Below are 24,072 nucleotides of genomic sequence, written 5' to 3'. Positions count from 1 at the left end.
GAAATACGTCAAATATGCTCATCAGTTTGTTACAGATTCGAGGTGGACAAAACTACACAACAACGAACGAGGTGCCCCATGTGAATCATTCATAATGTCTGCTAAACGTATTTGTTAACTCACAGACAAGTACTACATAACTCTTTTTAAAAAAATCCTTCTGTTAAAACTTTGGGCAGAGACCATACGCGAGGCCCACTAGGATTTAAACTCGCGTCAGCACACCTTACAGATGCAGCGGGGCCAACTGCTTTTATGCTTTGAGCCAAAATCGTTCAGATGAGGGGGCTGACCAGTCGGCAGCTGACTGCGCGGATCATAGACATATAAAGATGGACGCCGCATTCACTGTGCTACCAAGTCGACACGATACATCAGCCTTATTGCGAGTGTCAAAAGTGCCATTTAAACTAATACAGTAGACATGGAAAAAGGGTTTTCAAAAAACAATAACATTTAAAACAGTATCGTTTATATACAACAGATTTGGGCGAATCATTTGCATGCAATTATTTATATCCATTTATACACTAATAATGGCAATTATTAAATAATGACAATTATTATTATTAAATAATTCCTCCCATATAAGTAACATTTCTCTGACTGCCTTCTTCCATCTCTGAAACATTTCTAGACTTCGGTCTGTTCTTATGCCACACAGTACTGAAGTATCGGTTAATGTCCGAGTCACCTCACATATAGATCACTGTAATGCTGTTCTATCTGGCATCTCACAAAAACGTATCCATCGCTTACAACTTCTTCAAAATTCTGCTGCCAGGATAATAACACGCTGTTCTAAATCCACCGAACACATCAAACGTATTCTCTTTCAACTTCACTGGCTCCCTGTTAACTACTGAATACAATACTAAATACCGCTCTTAACATTTAAAGCTCTCCACACCTCACTGATCTCCTCCAGACTTCACTCCTCTCACTCACTCAGATCCTCATCTGCAGCTCGGCTTTCTGTACCACACATCAGACTCAGTGCTATGGGAGCTCGAGCGTCTCTCGTAGTGCTCCTCAACTCAGGAATTCTCTTCCCTCTCATATCCGTCAGCTCTATCCACTAACACATTTTAAAACTACCCTCAAAACTTCTCTTTTCAAACTGGCATACCAATTGTGAACTTTGCACTGTTACTGCCAGTTATCTTTGTTTGCTAATTAATAGCTTTCTGATTTATGATTCTCTTGTTTTAATTTTACAAATGTTGTTTAATTTTATTGTAAGGTGACCTTGGGTGCTAAGATTATAAAACGGGATTTTATAATGGCCAAATATAACAAAAACAATTGTTCAGCCTTACCTATGAAATGTAATCCGCAGCAGTGCCACTCGCAATATGGCGGCGACATAGACGTATGATGCTGCTGGTCATGCGGCGTCTAGTAATTCTACGTCTATGGCGCAGATATTAGTGACGCCATGACGCTAGCGTGCCTCAAAATCACGTGACAGGCACATTTCAAACAAGCATCTTAGCGGCTCTTCGAAAGCTCGGCACATCAGTATCCAGAAGCACATCACTAGTTTGCTTTTATGAGACCCTCGTGCTCCAACTTATTCACGACCATAACATCAAGGAAAGGTGCGAAAGGTGAGACAAAGTCGAACGTGGGGATCGCGTACGGGTGGGAATGCCTGCAATGAGGAAGATCGCGACATGCTGAGCGGCTCTAAATTTGAGGAGGTCGTTGACGCTAGCGATGGGCCGCTCGATACTCAGGTTTCGACACTGTGTCGAGCTTTCGAAGCACTGGAGATCGAAGCACCGCTCCGAGGCTTACTTCAAATGCGCCAGTCACGTGATTTTGAGTCACGCTAGCGTAATGACGTCATTGATTTCTGCGCAATCAGCAGTCGATTTGGTCAGTCACTTCTCTGCTGAAATGCTTTGGCTCAAAGCATAAAAGCGATCGACTGTGCTACAGCGATAAGGTGCGCTCACCAGAGTTCCAATCCTAATTGGGGCTCGCATATGTTGAAGTGAGGATTTTGTATAAAACAGTTAAGTAGTACTTGTCTGAAAGTTAACAAATGTATTTTGGAGACATTATGAACGATGTACATGGGACACTTTTATCCTTGGTGTGGAATCGTGTCCACCTAGAATCTGTAACAAATCGATGAGCATATTTTGCGTAAGGTAGCACGTATTGTAACAATCCAGAATCTCTTCTACCTCATGTCGATCATATCAGAGAGGCTAAGAAATGCTTTACTATTCAGTGATTCCCAGATCTGTTGCTGATTTGTTTTATTGATTTCCATAAAGCAATGTGAGTAAAAGCGTGTGCTGCATAACTAATCACAACTGTCTTTAAAACAGAATCGGCGCCATCAACAGTGACTTCTGTAATTTTAGGAAAGCCTCGGGATTTCTGCGTTAATGAGACAAAAAAGTTGGAAAGAAACTTTGCGAATTCATCCAGAGGTGAACGTAAAGATCACTCAAGTACTGAGAAGAAGGAGCAGCTGGATAAGCACAGCTGGAGCCAAACTTTAAAAAAAGCATCTGACTTTGTCAGCAACATCCTTTCCTTCTGAATGCATCTTATCAAAGGCTGTAAATAATTGACGTAAGTAGAATTACTGAAACACTAAGCTTTTGTCGTTTCTGTATTCTTAAACCATCTTCCAGTCCCACAATCCCCCGCAGTCTCTGTCACATTCAATGTCCCCTGCTCCTTAACCTGTCTTGTTACCCAAAGCATCAACACTGAGTTTCATTCAAGGCTTTACAGTCCTTCCTTTCATAGACATAAAATAAAACACATTTCCTCTACATGTCCAATAATAATAGTAAACTGTCAAGAACGAGAAAAAGCACAAGATGGGAATATTCATGACAAGAGCCTGTACATCAGGATGAGAATGTGCCTTGTCACCCATTACGTGAGCTCGTCTGCCATCCCTCGGTTACACTGGCACACGTTACACTCGGGAGCAAATGAAATGGAGAATACCGACAATGTACACCTTCAGAAGTGGAATAAATCGACTGTATAAGTAGAACATTTCAGATAAACGATGAGTTGTGTTAATCATAAACAATGCAACATAACTATTATGTGTTGTTACTTTTTATTTATACTCACCAAACGTTACATATCTACATGAGAAATGAACACAGGTAATATGTTTATAATCATTCTCACTAAAATACACTCTCTAAATATATTAATGTGCAAATTGAGACAGATTGGCCTTTAGGAAATATAAAAAGCGTGTGCGCTGTCATTTTGGACACAATGCATTGTTAACGTGACGCACTCTCTACTGACACGATGTCACGAAAAAAAAGAAACAGCGCAGTCCATGAAAACTCAAATCCTCCTTGATGTTTGACCTTATGATTGTCATTATCATATAAATAAAGTCATTTTAAGAAGATGACAAGTCTGTTATAGTCAATTTAATCAAAGCTCCTTTTAAAAAGTTTGCTTATACAGAATATAAAACAGAATCTCAATGATACGGGTAGTAACGAATAATATGTGACACTGAGAAATTATAATTCCTAATAATGGGAACAAGTTAAAACTATGACTTCCTAAATGGACACTGTAAACGTAGGTATTTCAATAAATAATTTAGGAGGCTTGTGTGTTCATTTCAATATCGATTTAAGAACTACGTAGGCCACCTGTTGTACTATAAACGGTAGCTCAAGCAGCACTTAACAGTAAATAGTCTAACAGGACAATGACTGACTGAAACGAAGATGCTGCGCCGCAACAATTAAGGTTCACTCTGTCCTTCTGCATGTTTAGAAGGCGCTGATTGGCTGAAACTGTTTATAGCGAATTGTCCCAAGTTGGAAGTGCCGTATAGCGATCAGACACGAAAAGACACATTTAGGCATCCTGGACAGTAGTTTGTTTTTCTACAACACAAATTCAGAACGACACCAGGGTCTCCAAACACACAAATATGAAGTTTATTACGTTTTACAGTGAAACTCTTTACATACACAATATAATTAGGGGCGTGTGCCACCTGCCCGACTACGGTGGCCCAACATTCCCTCGATAGCTCGATTCGCTCGCTATCCGTCCAAGCTTGTTAAATGGAGGAATAGAAATAAAACTTTCACAAGAGGAGGATCAGCGACGCGAACCTGAGCGACAACACCACTGAGGCACCTAATCCGGATAATTAACGAGCTCTGCACAACTGAACTACTACTACTGTTCTTACTGCGGCGGATGAAATATGTTGTTTGACATCCACGTTAAAATGGTTTAATTGATACGAGAGTATCATTGTTGTATTCTCCTAATGAAGACGATAAAATTATATTTATAGATGTATACTATATGACGTACGGTTTTGAACATAATTAAGCGTTCCATAAAAAGGTTGAACGATTTAACTAATCTTTTCATATATATAAAGTTGATATATGACAATATATGTTTGACACTATGTATCAGACAAAGGAAATCACAGCAATCCACAAGAACAATAATTAATTCTCAGCAACTACCTGAATTGTAGTTTAACCATATCAACTGAAATGTGTAATGTCAATACGAATTACAGAATATAACTAGAGAGTTAAGTGTCAGATAGACTCTCAAAATATAGAGGTCAATGCCTTTCAGTGTGCTGAGGCTTCACAAAGATTCAGTAACCAGTGACTATGTCTGCTCGAAGCCCTGTCATGACCCAATCTCGGTACTACGCATGTCTGTGCAAAGCTTCAACTCATTATTTATTCATCGAGCTCCCGTTTGAAGTACATATGGCATCAACAGATTTAAAAAACTCAACAGAATTCCCATTGAAATGAATGTTTGTAGATGATCAATACATGTTAAATGATTGTGCCTGATACTTTGTGGCAAAAAAATAAAATTATAAAATCATACATCATACAAACGCCGACTTGTTGAATGCATAATGCTGCAAAGAAGAGCTTTAGCAATACGGGTGACGACACATCTCTCACTATAATACTCTCATAAATATCCATTCTTCGCCTCATGCAACGTTTTCATGCAACACTGAAGGTAAGTCATATAGTATACATCTATATAGAATTGTTTTCGTCTTCAGTACATACATACATGCATACATTAAAAGCATACATTATATTCCACCCTCCTGAAAATAGTAGTGGTGCAGCGGTAGCGTTACCGCTTCATAATAAAGCATACGTGGGTTCGGGTCCCACGTCCACCCCCTGTGAATTATGACCCAAAAGAGCCTGGTTTTCTTTTTTTTTTTTTCCATTAAACAGCAAATTCCAGCGTGGACCGGGAGCGAGCAAGGCGAGAACACTAGTAAAGATATATCAAATGGAAACGTGCATCTTGTTTTATGTCTATAACAACAAAAAAAATATTTGAGTAACGATTTCAACTGTTTTTGTAGTTTTAGATGGCGAGTTTAGCGGTTTAAATTTTTAAATATTAAATTGATAAGGTGGAATGTGTTCTTACTTTGAGTGTTAATGTGTTAGTAACTGGGATTGCGCCTCTATTACTGGAAGATTGCTTAGGAATGATACAGACTGGACAACTATGTTTTAGGAAATGTTTTATTATTGCACTGTGCTGTGACTAAAAAACTTTTTACTGATCGCCTGTCCGGACCTTGAAGATGTGTTCACGAGGGAGGGATGCTGCTGTTAAAAGCAAATGTTTTTTCGACAGCAGGTCCAGATGTGTTTATCCCGCTGCTTTTTGTTGCCTCAGCACTCAATCTTTAATGCCGACCTTGATATGTGCACTGCTCACATTGGAGTGTCCCGTGTGTGTCTGTGTGCCGGTGACTGATCTGCGCCGTGTCTCTCAGCCTCTCTGATGTGCTCCGGATTGACATCTTTGAATGTTTGGTGCAGCAGAGCAAATTCAACCTGATCTACCACAGTGGCTTTGTTATCACCTTATTCCAGCGTTTCTCAACCTTTAAGTGTTTACGACCCGAGTTTTCATAACAGTTTTAATCGCCCCCACATTTTTTGAAATGTAGATGCATATTTTATTATACCTACTTAACTTTTATCGACATTTATCTAACTCTATATTTATTGTTCTATTATCAGAATGTACTTTAAGTTAATTTGTTTTGGTTCCAACAGATGTTTTCTTTTTTTCACATCTTCGCGCCCCCCTTTTTGTTACTTCGCGCCCCACAGGTTGAGAACCACTGCCTTATTCAATGGAGGGCTTCATGGACGTCAAATGGCAGTGAATAGAAATGGATGAATGTAAATACGTGAGCTGCCGTCCGCAATTAGACATCGCATTTTGATGATTCCCAAACAGATCTCTTATGCGATCCTTCCACAGTATCTCTCAAAATGATTTAGTTCAAATTGGTTATAAAGACTTCAATTCTGATCATTTTTTTATTATTGTTAATTTTGATGAGTCTTTAAGTCGGATCGAACTCGGGCTAGCACTACGCTCAAATTTTAAAAAGCAACCACCTTAGTTAGTTGAGCCATTGAAGGCGACATTTCTTTGTAGCTAATTCGTTACTTTTGTGCTCCACAAAATATTGTAAAGTATTAATAAATTAAATATTTCAATACTTGATCGAATAATAACAACTGATTTAAGGATTTCACCTTTTCTTTCTCAAATGTGCTTGCCTATATCATGGCAAAGTACAGGGATAAACCTTTATTTTCCTTCTACTCCGTTAAGTAATGTTACTAGTCCTGTCAGCATTGCGCAAATAAAAATGAAGGATTACTGAAGGAGGAATTAAGTACTATTCACCTTTGACAGCAATTAAAATATCTGCTAAATCACTCACCGTAGTTGTTTGTTTCACTAGCAGTATGGCGTTACGATCTTGTCACAGCATGTTAAGAGGGAGGAGTTTCTTACCCACTCATGAAACAGAGAAATTAAGTAGCCATAACATTATATTAGGTTAGGCGAACTTGACTTTTGCTTTTCAGTAAATGAAAAAAGGAATTTGAGTTTAGATTACTTACAAGTCTAAGCTAAAGTATGTACTAATAAAATTCTTTCACGTCAACACACTAAATCATGTTTTCAAATTAAAATGTTTAATAAAATCATTGAACTTGAATTTTGAACCTAATATAATGCATTTGGTTGAGTGGTGGTTAGAGGTCCCTTGAATTGCTTTTTAGAGTGCAGGATCAGTAAACTCTAAATTATATCAATTTCTGCTTTGCCAGCCCAATTTAATTCTTTATCTGTATGCCACCATCTCCGTCCACATATCTCACAGTTTGCCCCTTTTTTAGACAAACACAACGACTCCGTCTTAACCTGTGAGTTTGCTCAACTTCAACATCGACATCGTCTACTGGGACTGAAGAGTTTAGAGTCTCCTTCTCATCTCCAGTGTCTTCATTATCTGATGTAGTGTTAGATAAATCTCTCTCTTCATCTCTCTCACTGATGGTGGTCTGTCGATTGTCACCTTTACCGTAGACTTCACGTAGTCTAGAATGGTGGGCCCTTCCAAGAGCACCTCCACGTCTGACACATTTCACAACTCCATCCTGTCCACTGTCCACTCTTTGGTCGTCCGCTTTGTCTCCGATTTATCATTTTCAGAATTAACCTGTCTCTGGAGTGCTCTCCGTATTCGCTCTGAACACTCGGCTTCAGTAAATGCTCTTCTTGGAGTGTTCAGCGCTGGAATATGTGCTCCACTGACACACTCCTAGTGGTGCCTTCTAGGGCGGGTGGTCTGTCCATGAGAACACAAGGAAGATTTGGATTTCAGCCAAACACCGGCTGATATGAGCTGTACCCATAAATACTGTGCATGGTATTCTTTACTATTAGTGCCCCGTGGCGCTAATCTGGCACTAACCAGTCACATCCAGTATTCTTTATCACTTTCTGTATAATTTCTGTGAGTGTCAGATTGTGTTTCACAGGTAGTCCATTACCCAGGGACTGTATGCAGCGGTGGTCTTTGTTTCAATGTTAAAATTCTCTGCCGTCTCTCTGATTCCCCACCATTATCACTAAGTAGTTTCTGAGGAGCTCCATGTACTCTTATCTGAGAACGAAGGAATGAATTGTCTCACAATTTCTGATGGTCTCTTTGTCTTTACAACACTTCCTGCACTGAAACGTGTGAATGTGTCAATGATGTGAAGACCCCGTCCTCCTGTTTGATGTTCATGTCAGTCTATAGCCGCAGTTTCATTGTATTCATAGGCTAGCGGCAAACCAACAGCTGCTCTCAGTTTGGGTTTGCTGTATTTCAGGCGAGTCTCACAATTCTCTACAATTTATTTAAGTAAGGAAGCCCACTCTGCCTCTTTGATTCCTGAGCAGTGAAGCAGTTTGTGTAATTGGTCCAGTGAAGCAGGTCCACATTGGAGGTGAAGGTTTAACAAAGCCTTTTGCTTCTCTCCTGTGCTCCTATTTTCTGAGACTCTTTAATTCAAGAGTCACTGGCTGATTAAACATCACTGCTTTGTCATTTTCATTATCTAAAAGTGTCCCTGCCCTTTTTGAGGGCATTTTACTGAACAACATTGGCATTTCAGCTGGCACCACTTCTGTTTCAGTGCCACATCGTGTCTCTCCAATCTTTGCAGGAATTTTCACTCGTTTGGTGGAATGCACAAGTTTACCATCTCCAAATATGAAAGCTCTGCTGCTTGAAACGTTTGAGTTAAAAGGGCGATTGCATTTCTATGGGTCACTCCATGTTACATCATCACACTTATGGACCTCATCGTCACAGATAATAACGAGACTTGGCCTACTGATTTGGTCATCTGAGTGAATAATGGAAATGAAATTGCATGTATCTTGTATCAACAATAAAAAGATTTAAGATCACAAAGTTTGAACCCTGTGCTGGGTTAGGACTTTGACTGGCTATTTCTACCTAAATATAAGTGAACTGAAATGCTTCTCATAACATTTTAAAGCTCTTTTCCAGTGTTTTATTTTGTGAAAATACTATGCTATCCCTAAAATGGAAAAAAATGACCATGTTATGAGTGATTATAATGTTAATGTTGAATAGTAAAAAAAAACTATCTTAAAATTTGCAGTTGTTTAGTAAAGCTACCTTATAATGTCATGAACGTCTCCAGAAAATTTGTTTTTTGTTAAAATCTGTGATGATGAGCTTCAAAAGTGGGTAATTCCTTGTCAAATCATCACATCAGGAGTGTATCTGCTGCAAATCGATGATTTAATCTACCATAGAAACTGCACTCTTCCTTTTAACTCTGTAAAATCTGAATATTCTTCATAGATACTGTGAAATAATGAGTCTCAACACACTAAAAGAAGGTTTGGGGCAGCCACCCGTATATTGTTCCTAGCTGTAAAAGGATTTAGAGAGCACAATTGATGATGCCGGTTTGAGTTCCCAAAATGAACTGCCCTTGGTTTGGCAAGATGGAGGATTTATAGTCCATAGCCTGGAAGTGATGTCAGTCTGGGAGCCAGAACCGGAAGTAATGTCGAATCAGGCAGGTTTTCCCATATTTGATCTGCAGAATTAACAGAAACCGGTTTAGAGCACCCCGCCACCCCCTGGCCCGGCGGGTCATCACCTCCACTTGGTCCACTCAGCTCGCTCCTACTTGTATGTGTGTGACAATACGATCCGAGCCCAGACCCATCGGATCAGGCATACCTGTTTGTGAGGTCGTGACACAGAGAGAGGGCATCAGCACTGGCCTGCAACAGACCTCGACGATAAATGACCAAAAATTTATAAGGCTGTAGGTCTAAAAACCACCTTGTGACTCTTGGATTTGAATCCCTGTGTAACGGTGCATGATCAGTCACCAGGGTGAAGTCCTGACCCAGGAGGTAGTACCTCAGCTGCGAAATCGCCCTTTTAATCGCCAAAGCCTCCTGCTCCATTGCCGCATACCTGGTCTCTCGGTCCAACAGTTTCAGACTCAGGTACATAATGGGGTGTTCCACTCCATCGATGCTTTGGCTCAGCACGGCACCAAGACCTGTGTCCGAAGCATCCGTCTGGAGAATGAAAGGCAAAGTAAAATCGTGAGCTTTCAAAATAGGAGCTGATGTAAGGGCTTGCTTAAGGTCACTAAATGCAGCGTCAGTATCATCATCCCAAAGAACATAATTAGGTTCCCCCTTCCTTGTTAGGTTTGTCAAGGGCGTTGCTCTCTCGGAAAACCGGGGTACAAACCGGCGATAGTAACCCGCTAAGCCAAGAAATGCTTGTTCCTGTCGCTTGGTTATCGGACGGGGCCATTTCACTATGGCATCTATTTTGGAGCATTGTGGTTTGACCATACCCTGACCCACTAGGTAACCTAAATATTTGGCTTCAACCAACCCAAAATAACATTTCTTAGGATTAATACGAAGTCTGGCATTCGCTAGTGTCTGTAATACAGCCTCAACCTGCAGTAGGTGTTCCTTCCATGTGCTGGAATAGATGACAATGTCATCCAGGTAGGCAGCACTGTACGAATAATGGGGTCTGAGCACTTTGTCCACCAGACGTTGGAAGGTAGTGGGTGCCCCATGTAATCCGAATGGAAGTACATAATACTGCCAATGTCTGCTAGGGGTGCTAAATGCAGTCTTTTCCTTTTCGTAATCCGTTAAGGGAACCTGTCAGTACCCCTTGGTCATATCAAGAGCAGTCAAAAATTTGGCATGTCCTAGCCACTCGAAAAGGTCGTCCATCGGATAGGCATCAAATTGGGAGACTTGGTTAAGCCGACGGAAGTCATTGCAAAACCTCCAACTTCCATCTGGCTTTTTAATCAGTATGATGGGACTGGACCAGGAACTAAAACTTGCCTCTATCGCACCTAGGTCCAGCATTCGTTTGATCTCCAACTCCACTTATGCCTTTTTTCTTCGGGAATCCAATATGGGCATTCTCTGACTATAACCCCTGGTTTCGTCACTATGTCATGCGCAACCAGGGAGGTTCGTCCAGGATTTTCGTTCACTACCTCTGGGACAGACAGGATAACTGCTTCGAGCTCCTGTTGTTGTTGGCGAGTCAAATTATCAACGAAGTTAAGGTGTAATTTATGAGCGAAGAGGGAGGAGGGATCGAGATCCCTTTCCTTCCATGGTTTCAGCAAGTTGACATGATAAATCCACTCTTTTGGTCAACGATTAGGTTGGATAACTAAATAATCAACCAAACCCTTCCTCTCCTTTACTGGCTCATTGGCAAGGCCCATATGAAGTTATTTGGAATGTGAGGTATGAACTAATACCATTACTTGATCCCCCGGGCGGAAATCCTGGAGAGATGTGCCACAGTTATAACACCGAGCCTGGGCTGCTTGTGCCTTTTCCATGTGAGAATTTGAGATAGGTCTAATTTTTGCAAATCTATCGTGTAATTGCACAATATATTCAAGTATTTTATATTTACAGAGGGAAGGACCTCCTCTTCCCAGCCTTCTTTTAATATATCCAATAAACCCCGGGGTTGTCGTCCATACAATAATTCAAAGGTTGAGAACCCTGTGGAGGCTTGGGGGACTTCCCGATATGCAAAAAGAATGAGGGGGAGGAGCTGATCCTAGTTCCTTCTGTCTTCATTGACTACTTTGCGTAACATCTGCTTGAGAGTTTGGTTAAACCTCTCAACTAGACCTTTTGTTTGAGAATGATATACAGAGGTCTTTAAATGTTTTATTTTCAGTAATTTAGCAGTTTCCCTGAATGTTTCAGAGGTAAATGGAGTCCCTTGATCCGTCAGGATTTCTTTAGGGATTCCGACTCAGGCAAATACTCCTACCTAATCCTGTGCGATATTTTTAGAAGTGGCTGAGCCTAAGGGAACAGCTTCAGGATATCGGGTGGCATAATCCACCAGGACCATTATATATTTATGTCCTCTGGCTGAAGGCTCTAGGGTTCCCACCAGATCAATCCCAATACCTTCAAAAGGGACATCAATTAGGGGTAAAGGGATTAAAGTAGCATGGTCCCTTCTAGGAATCTGCCATAATTGACATTGTGAGCAGGATATGCAAAAGCGGCGGACCTCCTCATTAATCCCAGGCCAAAAAAATCATATCTTGATTCGCTCTAAAGTTTTCTCAGGACTCAGATGGGCTCCCAGGAGGTGGGTATGAGCTAGTTCACAGACTTGTCGCCGGTAAGTCCATGGAAATAAGAGCAGTGACCTTACCTATCCTTCATGATCTGCCACCCGATATAAAAGGTCATTATTTAATACAAAGTGGGGACCTTGTGGCAATCGCTGTGTGGTGAGCTGGCCATCTACTAAGACCCCTGCATTTTTTGCAAATTTAAGGGAGTCATCATTCCATTGCTCCCTTTTAAATGGAGCCGGTGATTGCCTAAACTGAAACTGCAGATGACTGAGTGATTAGATTCGACCTCAAGTGGCATGGTTTCAAACCGAGCTGGCGCAGTGCTTGGTGATGACGTTTTGCAGTGCAACGGTCCGGCTGTTTCCACGTAATTCTCTAATGCTGTATAATGTTCCCCTACCGGCTATGTACACGACGTGGAGGTAGCTGAGGACACAAAATCGGCGTCCATAACAAGACCGAGTGCTTTATTAGGGATAGCGAGCGTTATGCTGCAGTTTATATCTGACCAATCTCTACCCATTTTCAAGGGGAATGGAGGATTGTCATGTACCGCCACTGTTATTTTCTTTATAATGCCGTTTTGGCAGATGTAACAGCGGGCAGACTCGTACAACCGGACGTCTCCATGAATACAGGTTAGATGGGTCTTTATTTTTAATCTTTGTTGCGGCAACACTAAATGGCGAGCAACAATGGTAATGTTACTGTCAGAGTCAAATACTGTAAAGATGGTACTTTAAAGCCATTGACTAGCGCTTCTCCCGTATGAGAAAAGGCCAGAGGATTAGTAGGAGCACCCTGCACCCTGCTCAGTGTTTCTCCGCAGACCCTCGTATCACCTCGCGAAGCCTTCCGCCGTGCATCAGAGTTTACCAAAGCATGCTCCACAATGTAAGAGTAAGACTCTAAGTTAGTGACACAACTCACTCTGGGTTCACAGGGATTCCTTTCTGTGTCTCCCAAGTAGGTTTCCTTCCGCAAGGTGTTAATGATCCCCACAAGGATGACCATGTTGTTATATGAATATCCCCAGGTCAGCTGGGTGAGATTTGCAGGTAAGCCCTTTATTACTATGGCACAGGCCACCTTTTCCACAATTAGTCAGGCATTTTTATTATATGGCCGTAGCCAACACCCGACTTTCTGCTATAGTGTCATGGCCTTTTCTCGGAGGGATTCCTCTGGGTTGTATTCCCAAGTCATTATTTCCCTCACCTGCCAACCCAGGGCACCCCTACCTTTCTCAAAGAATTTTTTTCTTTGTGGGATTCTTTGGGTCGGTCCCTGTCCTCGAGAGCCCATAATAGGTCCCCACTGTGTTCCTTTCAGAACCTGGCCCTCATCTGTAGATCTTCTGCCTACGCTCCCAGGTTCTCTTTAAGGAGAACTGGGTCGGAACATACTCCAGATCCCCCCAAAACACACTGTCAGACCCTAGCTTGGCAACACAAGAACGGTACTTTCCTACCTGATAGGTCTTGAGGGGTTCATCACGTTGGTGTGTTGAGATGTAAAGTTGGTTTGGCTTCCGATTCCACCAGGAGGCCATCCTGCCGAATATGCCACTGTGAAATAATAAGTCTCAACACACTAAAAGAAGGTTTGGGGCAGCCACCATATATTGTTCCTAGCTACAAAAGGATTAGAGAGCACAATTAATGTTCTTGGTTTGAGTTCCCAAAATGAACTGCCCTTGGTTTGGCAAGTTGGAAGATTTATAGTTCGTAACCCAGAAGTGATGTCATTCTGGGAGCCGGAACCAGAAGTGACGTCGAATCAGGCAGGTTTTCTCATATTTGATCTGCAGAATTAACAGAAACAGGTTTAGAGCACCCCGCCATCCCCTGGCCCGGCGGGTAATCGCCTCCACTTGGTCCAGTCAGCTCGCTCCTAGTTGTACGTGTGTGACAATACGATCCTTTTTCTCCTTTAAACACGACATCAAGCCTTTCTATCATATTAGTCGCACCTTTATCTTCAGATCTTCTGCTCAAATTGACATCTCAATGCTATCCCTGTAAGCGGCAGTCCAACCCCAAGAGCGTGTTTTTTATTTCTAAGCTCAGTAACCCGTGTCCATATTAAATCTTCATTATTCCAGCTCTCATATGCCTTTCTCTTGTCAGATCCAGGCAGGATTCTATAATTAGCAGCCATCCTCTACTGCGAATGTTAAACTTAAATAACAACACAACACCTTTGATGTTAGCCACACACTTTTTATTCTTCTCTCCTATAAAACACACCTGTCACGAGTAACATCCTACAAACACACTCTCCTCAAACCCCGAATGTCCTACTCCCAGTCGGGATACAGTCCTGTAATCCCACAAATAGGAGCACATATATAAGATATAGAATATAACACCTTAACAGAATGAAGCTCCTGATGCGCAGTTCAAGTCCAGCGAGGATATCCAACAAAGCCCTAAATATGACGTCTTTAATAGACCTGCCATTGCTGTGTCCACACATGATGGTGCTGTGTAGATAAAGTGTTGTCATATCTACATGGTGGCACTGAAATGTATGCAAACCCCCTTTAATGAAGGTTTGCAATGCACTTTGATCACATCTGAATTGTTGGATTTAGAAATTTAAACTGTGATGCAGAGGTGGAAATCAAGAAAAATGTGTCTTTGAACCAAACCTTATGGTGTGCACTGTGACCCTGAAGTGTGCTCATTATTTTTACAGACTTTATGAAGTTAATTCTACACTTTTATTTTCACAGGGCTTTCCCATTTCACATGGCCATACACTGAGGTGTCTAATGGCCTCCAGCTCAGGGCTGTCCAAGTGAGAAGAGAATCTGAGAAGAGAAGAGCAGACACTTAAAGAGAGAGAAGAGTTTCCCACAGAGCATGGCCTCTGCCAATGAAGATGGTGTGAGTGAAAGAACGGTTGACATTAAAGAAGAGGACTGTGAGCGGCTCACACCAGAGGATGTGCGTGTGAAGCTGGAGGATCACGAAGAAAGAATTTCAGTTTTTAAAGCGGAGGAGGAGTGCAATTGGGTGACTGCTGCCATTAAAGCTGAGGATTTGAATGATTTCTCTGTTGGTCTTGAACTTCAAAAGCATGAAACTGAGGATATTTTCAATCAAGATGCATGTGAAGAATCTCCATCCAGTTTACAGCCCTGGTCCACTAATACGGGACGACTGGCTATGCAGGAGAATTCTGCAGAGCTGAAATCAGAGATATCAGAGTCTGAAGAGAAAATCACCGAGGGAAATGGGAGAGAAGGAGAAGAATCACCTGGGAGTGTTGGAATAAGTGAGTAATGTGATTAAATATAAAAGAAAGAAAGCATTTATAAATTCTAATGGTGGGTGCTGTGATGTTTCTAGAAGATTGAAATGAGAGTGGAAAACATGGTTACTTGAACTTGGATAAAGACCACCTACTCAGTTGCATGATAACAAACAATAAGTTACCTAATAAATGATAAATTAGAAAAACTTGAGTGAATAAGGAAAAATCTAAAGTGTTGAGCGCATGACTTGAACATCATGAGGCTTTGACTGAAGCTGTGACGTATGTTAGGCCAACAGCACATTACGTTCAATGAGAATATCAAAAGTTATATTTTGCTAAAGACATGTATATTTCTTAAATTATGTGGCAGTTAAGGTAGAAATGTCCACTAAAAGAAAGAAATAAGTAAGAATGAAATCCTCACCCTGTGCACTAAATAAGAGTGAATTTGCTCAAGCCAGTGCTCACCTAATATGTGCCTCATCTTTCTCATGGTAATCTCATGCACTTTGACGTTAATAGTGACAAGAGCTACCTGTACGAGCCATGATGACATTTAGGGGGTTTCAGGGTCTTCTTTCAGCATCTTGTGTTCTGCTCTCAGCCTGACCTCGCTGGGCAGCATGGCCTGGACAAGTTGGAAGTGGTGTGAAATCTTCACTTGGAGATGATCTTGAAGGGCTTCTTTCTCCCACAGTCACATCGGGTCAATTTGGAGTCACCACTCCACTTCACCTGCATGTTTTTGGGGATGAGGGGAAGAACCAAAATAAACAGAAATGCAATTCAGAGCCCCTGTGTAGAACAACTCTGGAAAGGATTTGACCCCACGACACCTGAACAATAAAGCAGCTGTTCTAAACACTGTGCCCCCCTAACACAGGTGGATATAATTTAATGTTTTTTTGCCAGATTAGGTTCTCGAGGATGTAAATATCATCACATTCAGTACATTACAATTAAGAAGAGGAAACTCAAATTCAGACACATTGTTGGGTAGAGAGACTCTGTTCGGACTGTTTAGAGCTGATATTGACCACCCATTCCATTCCTTTAGGATCTGCTGATATCAATAATATTACTACCATTTTTCTTTTTTTCTTCAAAATAGTAAATGTATTTTTTGCCATGCGTAAATTTCACATTCTGTAATAGAGTGCTACTGCATACAGCTTACACAAAGAACATTTACCCATTATGCACTCATCATGGAACAAAAACAAGCTGAGCAATACTATAAAGGCATGTCTTAATTATACTCCACATTTCTAATCAAATAAAATGTTCAATTAGATATTTTTATTCATCTACTCCGACAAGAAGAAAATGAGACAGTCTTGGTGAACACTTCAGGTTCTTATCTATGAATTTAAGCACCTCTGCATGTTCTGAGGACAGCCTGGTCCTCCTGTCATCCACAACGTGTGCTGCCGTACTCAACAGACCCTCGCTGTCCCCACTCGTATAAGGAGGGCACAGGTAGGATGACAACTTTTATTGGTCCTCCAGAAAGCCAGTGGCCCAGCATCTCTTGTGGTATAAGGTTCACAGAGAAAAAGATTCACCTCTAATGCTGCTGACTCAAATATCATTTTTATGTTTATTGACAATTTCTAAATGCATTCTGCAGTTCTGTTGGCAGGGAGTTTCTTTAGATCTCTCATCTGTTGTCTGTCTCTCTGAGTGCGTCTGTGTTTGAGACACCGGCATTAAGCAATTTGTGGATGAGATTTGCAATCCTCTGTGAATTACGTGTCCTTGTACCATTGTTTAATTTGGGGATAAAAATCATTATGATAATAATATCTGTTACAGAATTCATAACTGATTAATGACTATTCACAGAATGCTTATTATTATTATTATCTGCACTGTCAATCGGAAGGTTGCTGGTTCGAATCCCATAAATACCAAATGGGACTTTGCTCTGTTGGGCCCTTGAGCAAGGCCCTTATCGTGGAATTGCTGTGAGCTTTGAGTAGTTAGAAAAGTGCTATATAAATGTAATGAATAATAATTATTATTATTATTTTATTTAGGTATAAAAACTAGGCTCGTACCATTCTACCCAGCAAGCCAATAAGAGAGCTAATTACAATTCTAACTAATCGACATCCACTAGATAACAATTTATATTTATATACCAGCTCGGTAAAACACTGCTTCCCTTTCCTCCCATCTATATACACATTCACTGGAAGGTTAATAAAAGGGATTTTAGTCAAAACAGCTAATTCCTTGTTTATTTATAATACAAATAAATCAGTCAACAAACAGTCAGTGGCAGATGGAATCGTGGATCTAAATGATCTACAAGGTGACATCTTCCAGAAATGAACGTGGCTGGTTGTCCAGGCTTACGACTTCCACTGTTTTTGTTGTCACAGTAAGTCTTTGGCATTCTCGCTGTCAGTATTATAAGGCTGAGTTTTCTAAGTGCTGCCATTATTGGAGGCTGAGTGAGAGTAGGTGACTGAGCTAGACTAAGCTTGCTGGTCACCTCAGCCTTTGAGCAGCTCGTTCTTCACACCAGTCCCTTATGTGTTGACTTCTCAGATGCTGAATAAGGTTTGTATTGTTGAAAGTGTTAGCAGAGAATCCTCCATGACTGACTTGTTTTTCACATATATTACAAGCCGCAAATTCCTTATCTCTTGTTGGAAGGCAATTAAACTGTTAGACTGGCGAGGATGTGTTTCTGTATTTTGGTAGTGTTGTAATTTTGTCTTGCATGTTTTTTCTCATTCAAGATCAGATGTTAAGATCAGCTAATTTTCTGATCATCGGTCAAGTCATTTGGAATAAGAATTAGCTTATTTTGATTTGTGATCGATTGAGCAGATCAAGTCTGTCTTTCATATATTATAGAAAGTTGGAGAAATTGAACAGACAGTAGCAGAACATGGAAAGACCACAAACGGAGTGGCCAGACCATAAATGGCACCTCATTGTGAGGAGGGACCTCCAACCAGTGTGCCACCACTTATACTGTTTTATTCATTTTAAAAGAAGGGTAAATGGTTAGGAGTTTGGATATCAAACCCTGAAGTTGCGGGTTCAAATTTAGCTATTGACAACATGTGATCATGAAAAAGTCACGTGACCTGCCTGTGTTCCAGTTGGAAGAACAAGAGAAATGTAACCAATTATGTCTCAGATGTTGTAAGTTGCCTTGGATAAAGGTGGTAGGATAAAAAGAAATAGTTAAAAATGTTTGTGTTCTTTCAGATTTACAGAAGAATGGCAGTTTCTCTCCACCTTTATTTGGTCAGCCCTGTCTTCAATACAAAGAGAAAGCTATAAAGAAATCATCAAGAGGATCAGACAGCCTGACAACAGACTTTTTGCAGTGCAGTTCTCTTCCTGCTACTGGACTAACACAGACAGAATCCATCAAAACTGATCAACAGCAAGTGGAGAAGGAAATTGAAATTCACACAGGAAAAAAATGTTGTTTGGAATGTGGCAAACAATTTACACACAAAAGTGATCTTAGTAGGCATATGAAGATTCACACTCCACAAAAAACATATTGTAAGGAATGTGGTAAGTCATTCTTAATGAGAAGCAGTCTTCAAAGACACAGAAGAATACACACTGGAGAAAAACCTCATTGTTGTCCAGAATGTGGTAATTCATTCTCACAAAGAAGTCATCTTCAGATACACAGAAGAATCCACACAGGTGAAAAACCTCATTACTGTTCAGAATGTGGTAAGTCGTTCTCACATATAAGCAATCTTCAGATACACAGAAGAATCCACACAAGTGAAAAACCTCATTACTGTTCAGAATGTGGTAAGTTGTTCTCTCATATAAGCAATCTTCAAAGACACAGAAGAATCCACACAGGAGAAAAACCACATTGCTGTTCAGAGTGTGGTAAGTCGTTCTCCAGTAGAAACCATCTTCAGAGGCACAGAAGAAGCCACACAGGAGAAAAACCTTATTGTTGTCCGGAATGTGGCAAGCAATATTCTGATAAACTCAGTTTTCAAAGGCACACAGAAATCGATACTGGAGAGAAACCATATTGCTGTTCTCAATGTGGAAAAATGTTTTTCAATAGTAGGTGTTTTCGAGTTCACACACAAACTCACACTGAAGAGAAAATGCAGTATGCCTGTTCTGATTGTGGCAAATGTTATGCCACCAAGAAAAGTCTTTATAGACACAGAAAAATCCATAGTGGAGAAAAATATTTTTGATGTTTAAAATGTGGGAAACGATTCTTAGATTTAAACGCACTTCAGTTCCACATCAGAACTCATACTTGAGAGAAACCTTATTGTTGTCCTGTATGTGTTAAGCAGTTCTCGCAACAAAGAACCCTAAAGAGTCGTATTAGACTTCACGCCGGAGAAAAACCACATCATTGCTTGGAATGTGACAAACAATTCTCAAACCTCAGTTCTCTTTTAAATCATAGGATAAGTTATATTGGAGAGAAACCTTGTTATTCCCATTCATTTTGTTAAGAAACAAAGCTGTTCTGATAATGGCAAGCTTTTCTCGAATAGCACGACTCTTAACACCACATGAGAATTCATTCTAGCGAGAAACTATATTGCTGTCCAGAATGTGGCAAACGATTCTCACGTTCAAGAAATCTTAGGTGCCACAGAAGGATCCACACTGGAGAGAAGCAGTACACCTGTTCTCATTGTCATTAAGGGTAATCTTCCAGAAGACGTTTTTGTAGACACACGCATAGCCATTTTTAAGTAAAGTCTGTCTCAGAAATGACAACTGATCTTTCCATTGAATCCTCAGGCAAAAAAAAAATGAAGACAAGTCTTCTGAATGCAGTAATGAACTCCAGCTGAAAGTAGTTAATAAATAAATAAGAAATAGTGGAGAATACACTGAGTGTCAAACAGATTGTAGATGTAAGGTAACCTCAGAGCCACATATGAATTCAGTCTGGAATGAACACACTGGGATTCAACACACATATTTTACAAACGAGAAGAATCTTCTTCAACAACTTAAAGGTGCAAGAAAAAACTTCATTGTTATCCTAAATGTGGTTAACACTTTTCAGACAGCAGTGGCCTTCATAGTAATAAATGACTGGCCTACTTGTGATAAGCCTCTTATCTGTTCTGAATGTTGAAAGTGGATCTCCTGTTTCAGTCATCATTAACAACACGTAAGATTTCATGAACTCTGAAGAAACTGTACTGCCAGGACGTCAGCCATACAGGGACTGATCATCTCTGCACCAGTGCTGTAACATAAGATGGTGAACAATACAAACACCAGACAACAGAATGAGATAGCAACAGTACTGTGTGGTGATAACAACTTCAACCACAGAACACAACTGAAAAAGTTCAATGTAATAATTAAAATGGAGAAATCAAATCAAATCCACAGTGCAGTGCCAACTACCAGGAGGTGCCACTGACAACAAGGGAAATATTTTTGTTTCGGAGCTTTGTAGATGGGGCCTTATCTGAGTAGCCATGAACTTGTACCATCTCTGGGATGTCATCTGATGGCTGACACCTGGGCTGAGTGCAAACAGCCGTTCTTAACTCTGATAATGAAGAAGTCATTTAGTGATGTCAGCTGACAGCCAACTCTGTCCATTCAGATACTGGGGAGGGACAGTCGAGGAGGACAGGAGACTAAAAAGAGAGCCGTCACATGACAGACCAATGTAGAGGGGCTTTATAAGACTTTTACACTAATTTAGGTTATCATTTATAAATGATGAGCGTCTTTACAAACCAAACACATTCATCAGCAGTGTGTCAAGGGTGAGTCCCAATGTTGGAATTTAAGAAGATTTAAATACAAATAAAATTAAACATTCAGGGTTCAAAGAGAAATGTTTAAGACCTAAAGAGGGAGTTACAACAGCATGCTAGGGTTAGCACGGGGGACCACAGTTGTGAAGAATATAAATTAATGTGTAGAAGGAATATTATTTAAAATAATAATAATTTTATGAGAAATGGGACACCATAATGAATGCAGAACACAATAAAAATGATATGAACTGATTTTGTTGTCTGACATATAAGAAATAAAGGGAAGACAAAGCAGAAACACACAGGGATCTCTGTTGCCCCAGCTGTTCATTTGATAAATGAACCTAAAAATATAACGGATGTCACTTTGCTCCATGTCAGTATATCCTGGGTGGTGTGTGAAGGACGCTCTATACTCTGAATGTGTTAGTTCAGGTTTCAGTTTGAGTTCAGCACCTTCTTCATATCGATACCCAAGACAAAGTTTCTTCACGTCGAGACTACAAGCTGGAGGCCACAGGCGCTCAATAAACTCCAACAGCAGGATGGACGATTAGAAAGCTCTACTTTGAGAGAGTGTCAGCTACACAAAGCTTCGGCTTCATTTACTTAACAGAAAACTCCAAAAAGTAGAAGAGGCCCCTTCTGTACCCCTACCACTGAAGGTCACGTTTCACCCCTCACTACTCGGTGTTGGTTCACTCTGCTTGGACTTTCTGTATTTTGTAAGTTTATGTTTCATTTTTTGGTCACACTCTTTTTACATTTCTTTTCATGGATGTTCTCAAATGTGTGAGTATAGCTTGACTCTTACAAGGACTTATCTAAAAACGGCACATTGGCCATGAAATGCAAGAACGCAGAAAAATATAAAAAGTGGAAACCACAAAATGAAGAAGTAACATCGATGAAATACGCTCAGTGGCAGAGGTGACAAGGACAACATGAGTAAGGACAACACAGAAAAGACAGGTACTAATTGAAAACAAAAGAAGAAAGCTGACTGGTGGAAGAACTGTCGGTCATTCCTGAGTGGACTGTTGAGGACAGCCGTGACATGCAGACTTCAGAGTTCATGTGTTTTTGATTTCAAATCTGTGACCATGCACTGAATAAGTCTGTTATTTATCAGTTAACATGTTCTGAGACTGTAATGTCATCACAAAGATCATACAAACATATAATGTGGAGTTTGTGATCAGTCACTTTTGTTGATTTTTATGACACCATTCATCAGCCCTGTACAGAGTGACACTTCCAGATCGGCAACCCCACTGCACCCCGTGGCACATTTGGAGTTTGAGACTGGAGCATATTTCCTTTAATGGGCGATATAGCTCCCTAATTAGAATAAGTTATTTTATAATTGCAGCGTTTTAAGTAACTGAAAAATATTGAGATATGATATTTAAAGGCGATATCCCTCCCATAGTGAGACGGTGGTAAAAATCACATAAGAGAAGATAACTTAGCTTTCTTTACTGATGATTTATTCAGCATTACAGATGGAGGAAGCTATAGCATGACAATACCAAGGTGGTAGCTTGAGGTATACAGTCTGCCATTTTCCGTTGCTGCGCTGAAAGGATTTTCGGGACGAATGACGATATCACTCATTCATCCATCAGCTTCGAAGTGTTTGGCTGCTTGTCCAAGTATTTATACTCTCTTCTCCACGTGTTGGCCCTTCTTTCGTTTCCAAACAAGGAAAGGAAAGGATTCAATTTCATCTCTAACATACAGGAATAGTACAATGCCTATTTTCACAGTTGTCCCCTTCATTCTCCAAATGCTAGCAGTTTCTTAGTGCTGACTAGCATTTTCTAAATGCTGCCATTGTGTGCTAACTTTGGCCTCCACAGGTGAGTGAATTTATAAAATAATTCTTTGTACAGCGCACAGTGACATTAAACTTACATTCTTCTAACAGAACACAAAGTGGATGGCACTCTGAGAAGGACAGACTTGTAAGACGTGAACAAAGCCAGCTGCCCTCCCTGGTCTGTCTTCATTCAGAAGGACTCACCTGAGTGGTGGGATTGTTCTGCGGCGCTCCTGTTAGCCGACATTTCATCAGCTTGCTTTCTGCGTTTCATCAGATAACCAGCAGAGTTAATCAAAGATGAGCCAGGACTGTTACAATGTGAACGTTCTTGACGTTTTGGATTCCTTTAAATATTTTTTCTTCTTCTTTTCTTTGAGTTCTTGGAGGCCTTGTACATTAGAGATTATTAATACATGAGCATTTTGATGTTAATAATGAATGACAATTAATAAACTGTTTTTTTACTAAATTGTAAGTGTGGCCTGCTGCCATTTTGTATCTTTATCCTTCTTGACTGTGTTGTTAGGACATATCTCGCTTTGTCTACGTTTTTTAGTTTTTTAGTGTAGATATTTGTGGTGTTACGCCGTTAAATTATTGTACTGTTTTGAGTCGATGGCCTGATGCTGAGGATTCAACCCTCCAAGAACTTCACTGTGGGTTTTCATAGGATTGATGATGAGTTCAGAGAAATACCATTTTTAGTTTGTTTTCAGTTTTAACATCGACATTTAAGGCATATCTTCTAGTCGGTGACTGCTGGTGATTTTCATTATGACTCCGTTAAGCTCTTTGGTTTTTGTCAATGCCTGCTCGGATTCTTTTGCTGTTGAGTCTTGCAGCAGTTTCTTGATGTGAAAACATCTGGTTAGCCACATTTCCTCTTGGCAGATGATAGTTATCACTGAACCTCAAAAAGCAGGTGGACATTATTCATGCTGCCGTCCAGCAGATCATCTCTGGATATTAGTGGCTGACACAACAACACCGTCCATTCAACATAAGGAGCCACAAAGCCGACCCCATCATCTTTGGCTGATCTGCTGTTTCATTCAAAATCAAAGCAGCCTCTATCCTCCTTATAGGTATTGGAGTTGGACATTCTGAAACTAATGTGACACCCTGGGGGGCTTTATTAGCTCTGTGCCGTTATGCTGGGTTGGGGGCT

The 24,072-nt window shown here is 40.5% G+C and overlaps 1 protein-coding gene across 3 annotated transcripts; it reads left to right on the top strand.

Moving 5' to 3' along the window:
* Positions 1 to 1,347: 1,347 nt before the first annotated feature.
* Positions 1,348 to 23,373, top strand: LOC120528466 (zinc finger protein 501-like). Of its 3 annotated transcripts, none has more exons than XM_039752624.1 (3): positions 1,348 to 1,610; positions 14,794 to 15,338; positions 18,549 to 23,373. In XM_039752624.1, the coding sequence occupies exons 2-3, from the start codon at positions 14,924 to 14,926 to the stop codon at positions 19,526 to 19,528; spliced, it is 1,395 nt and encodes a 464-aa protein (XP_039608558.1). In that variant the 5' UTR covers positions 1,348 to 1,610; positions 14,794 to 14,923; the 3' UTR covers positions 19,529 to 23,373. The 3 variants fall into 3 exon arrangements, with proteins under 3 accessions (XP_039608558.1, XP_039608561.1, XP_039608560.1); XM_039752627.1 differs by lacking the exon at positions 1,348 to 1,610 and adding an exon at positions 1,866 to 1,951; XM_039752626.1 differs by lacking the exon at positions 1,348 to 1,610 and adding an exon at positions 2,557 to 2,592.
* The last annotated feature ends 699 nt before the right edge of the window (positions 23,374 to 24,072 follow it).

The sequence above is a fragment of the Polypterus senegalus genome, chromosome 4 (assembly GCF_016835505.1).
Source record: "Polypterus senegalus isolate Bchr_013 chromosome 4, ASM1683550v1, whole genome shotgun sequence".
Classification (NCBI taxonomy): domain Eukaryota; kingdom Metazoa; phylum Chordata; class Cladistia; order Polypteriformes; family Polypteridae; genus Polypterus; species Polypterus senegalus.
The sequence above is the reverse complement of the archived record's forward strand: the minus strand, read 5'-3'. Positions and strand labels throughout refer to the sequence as shown.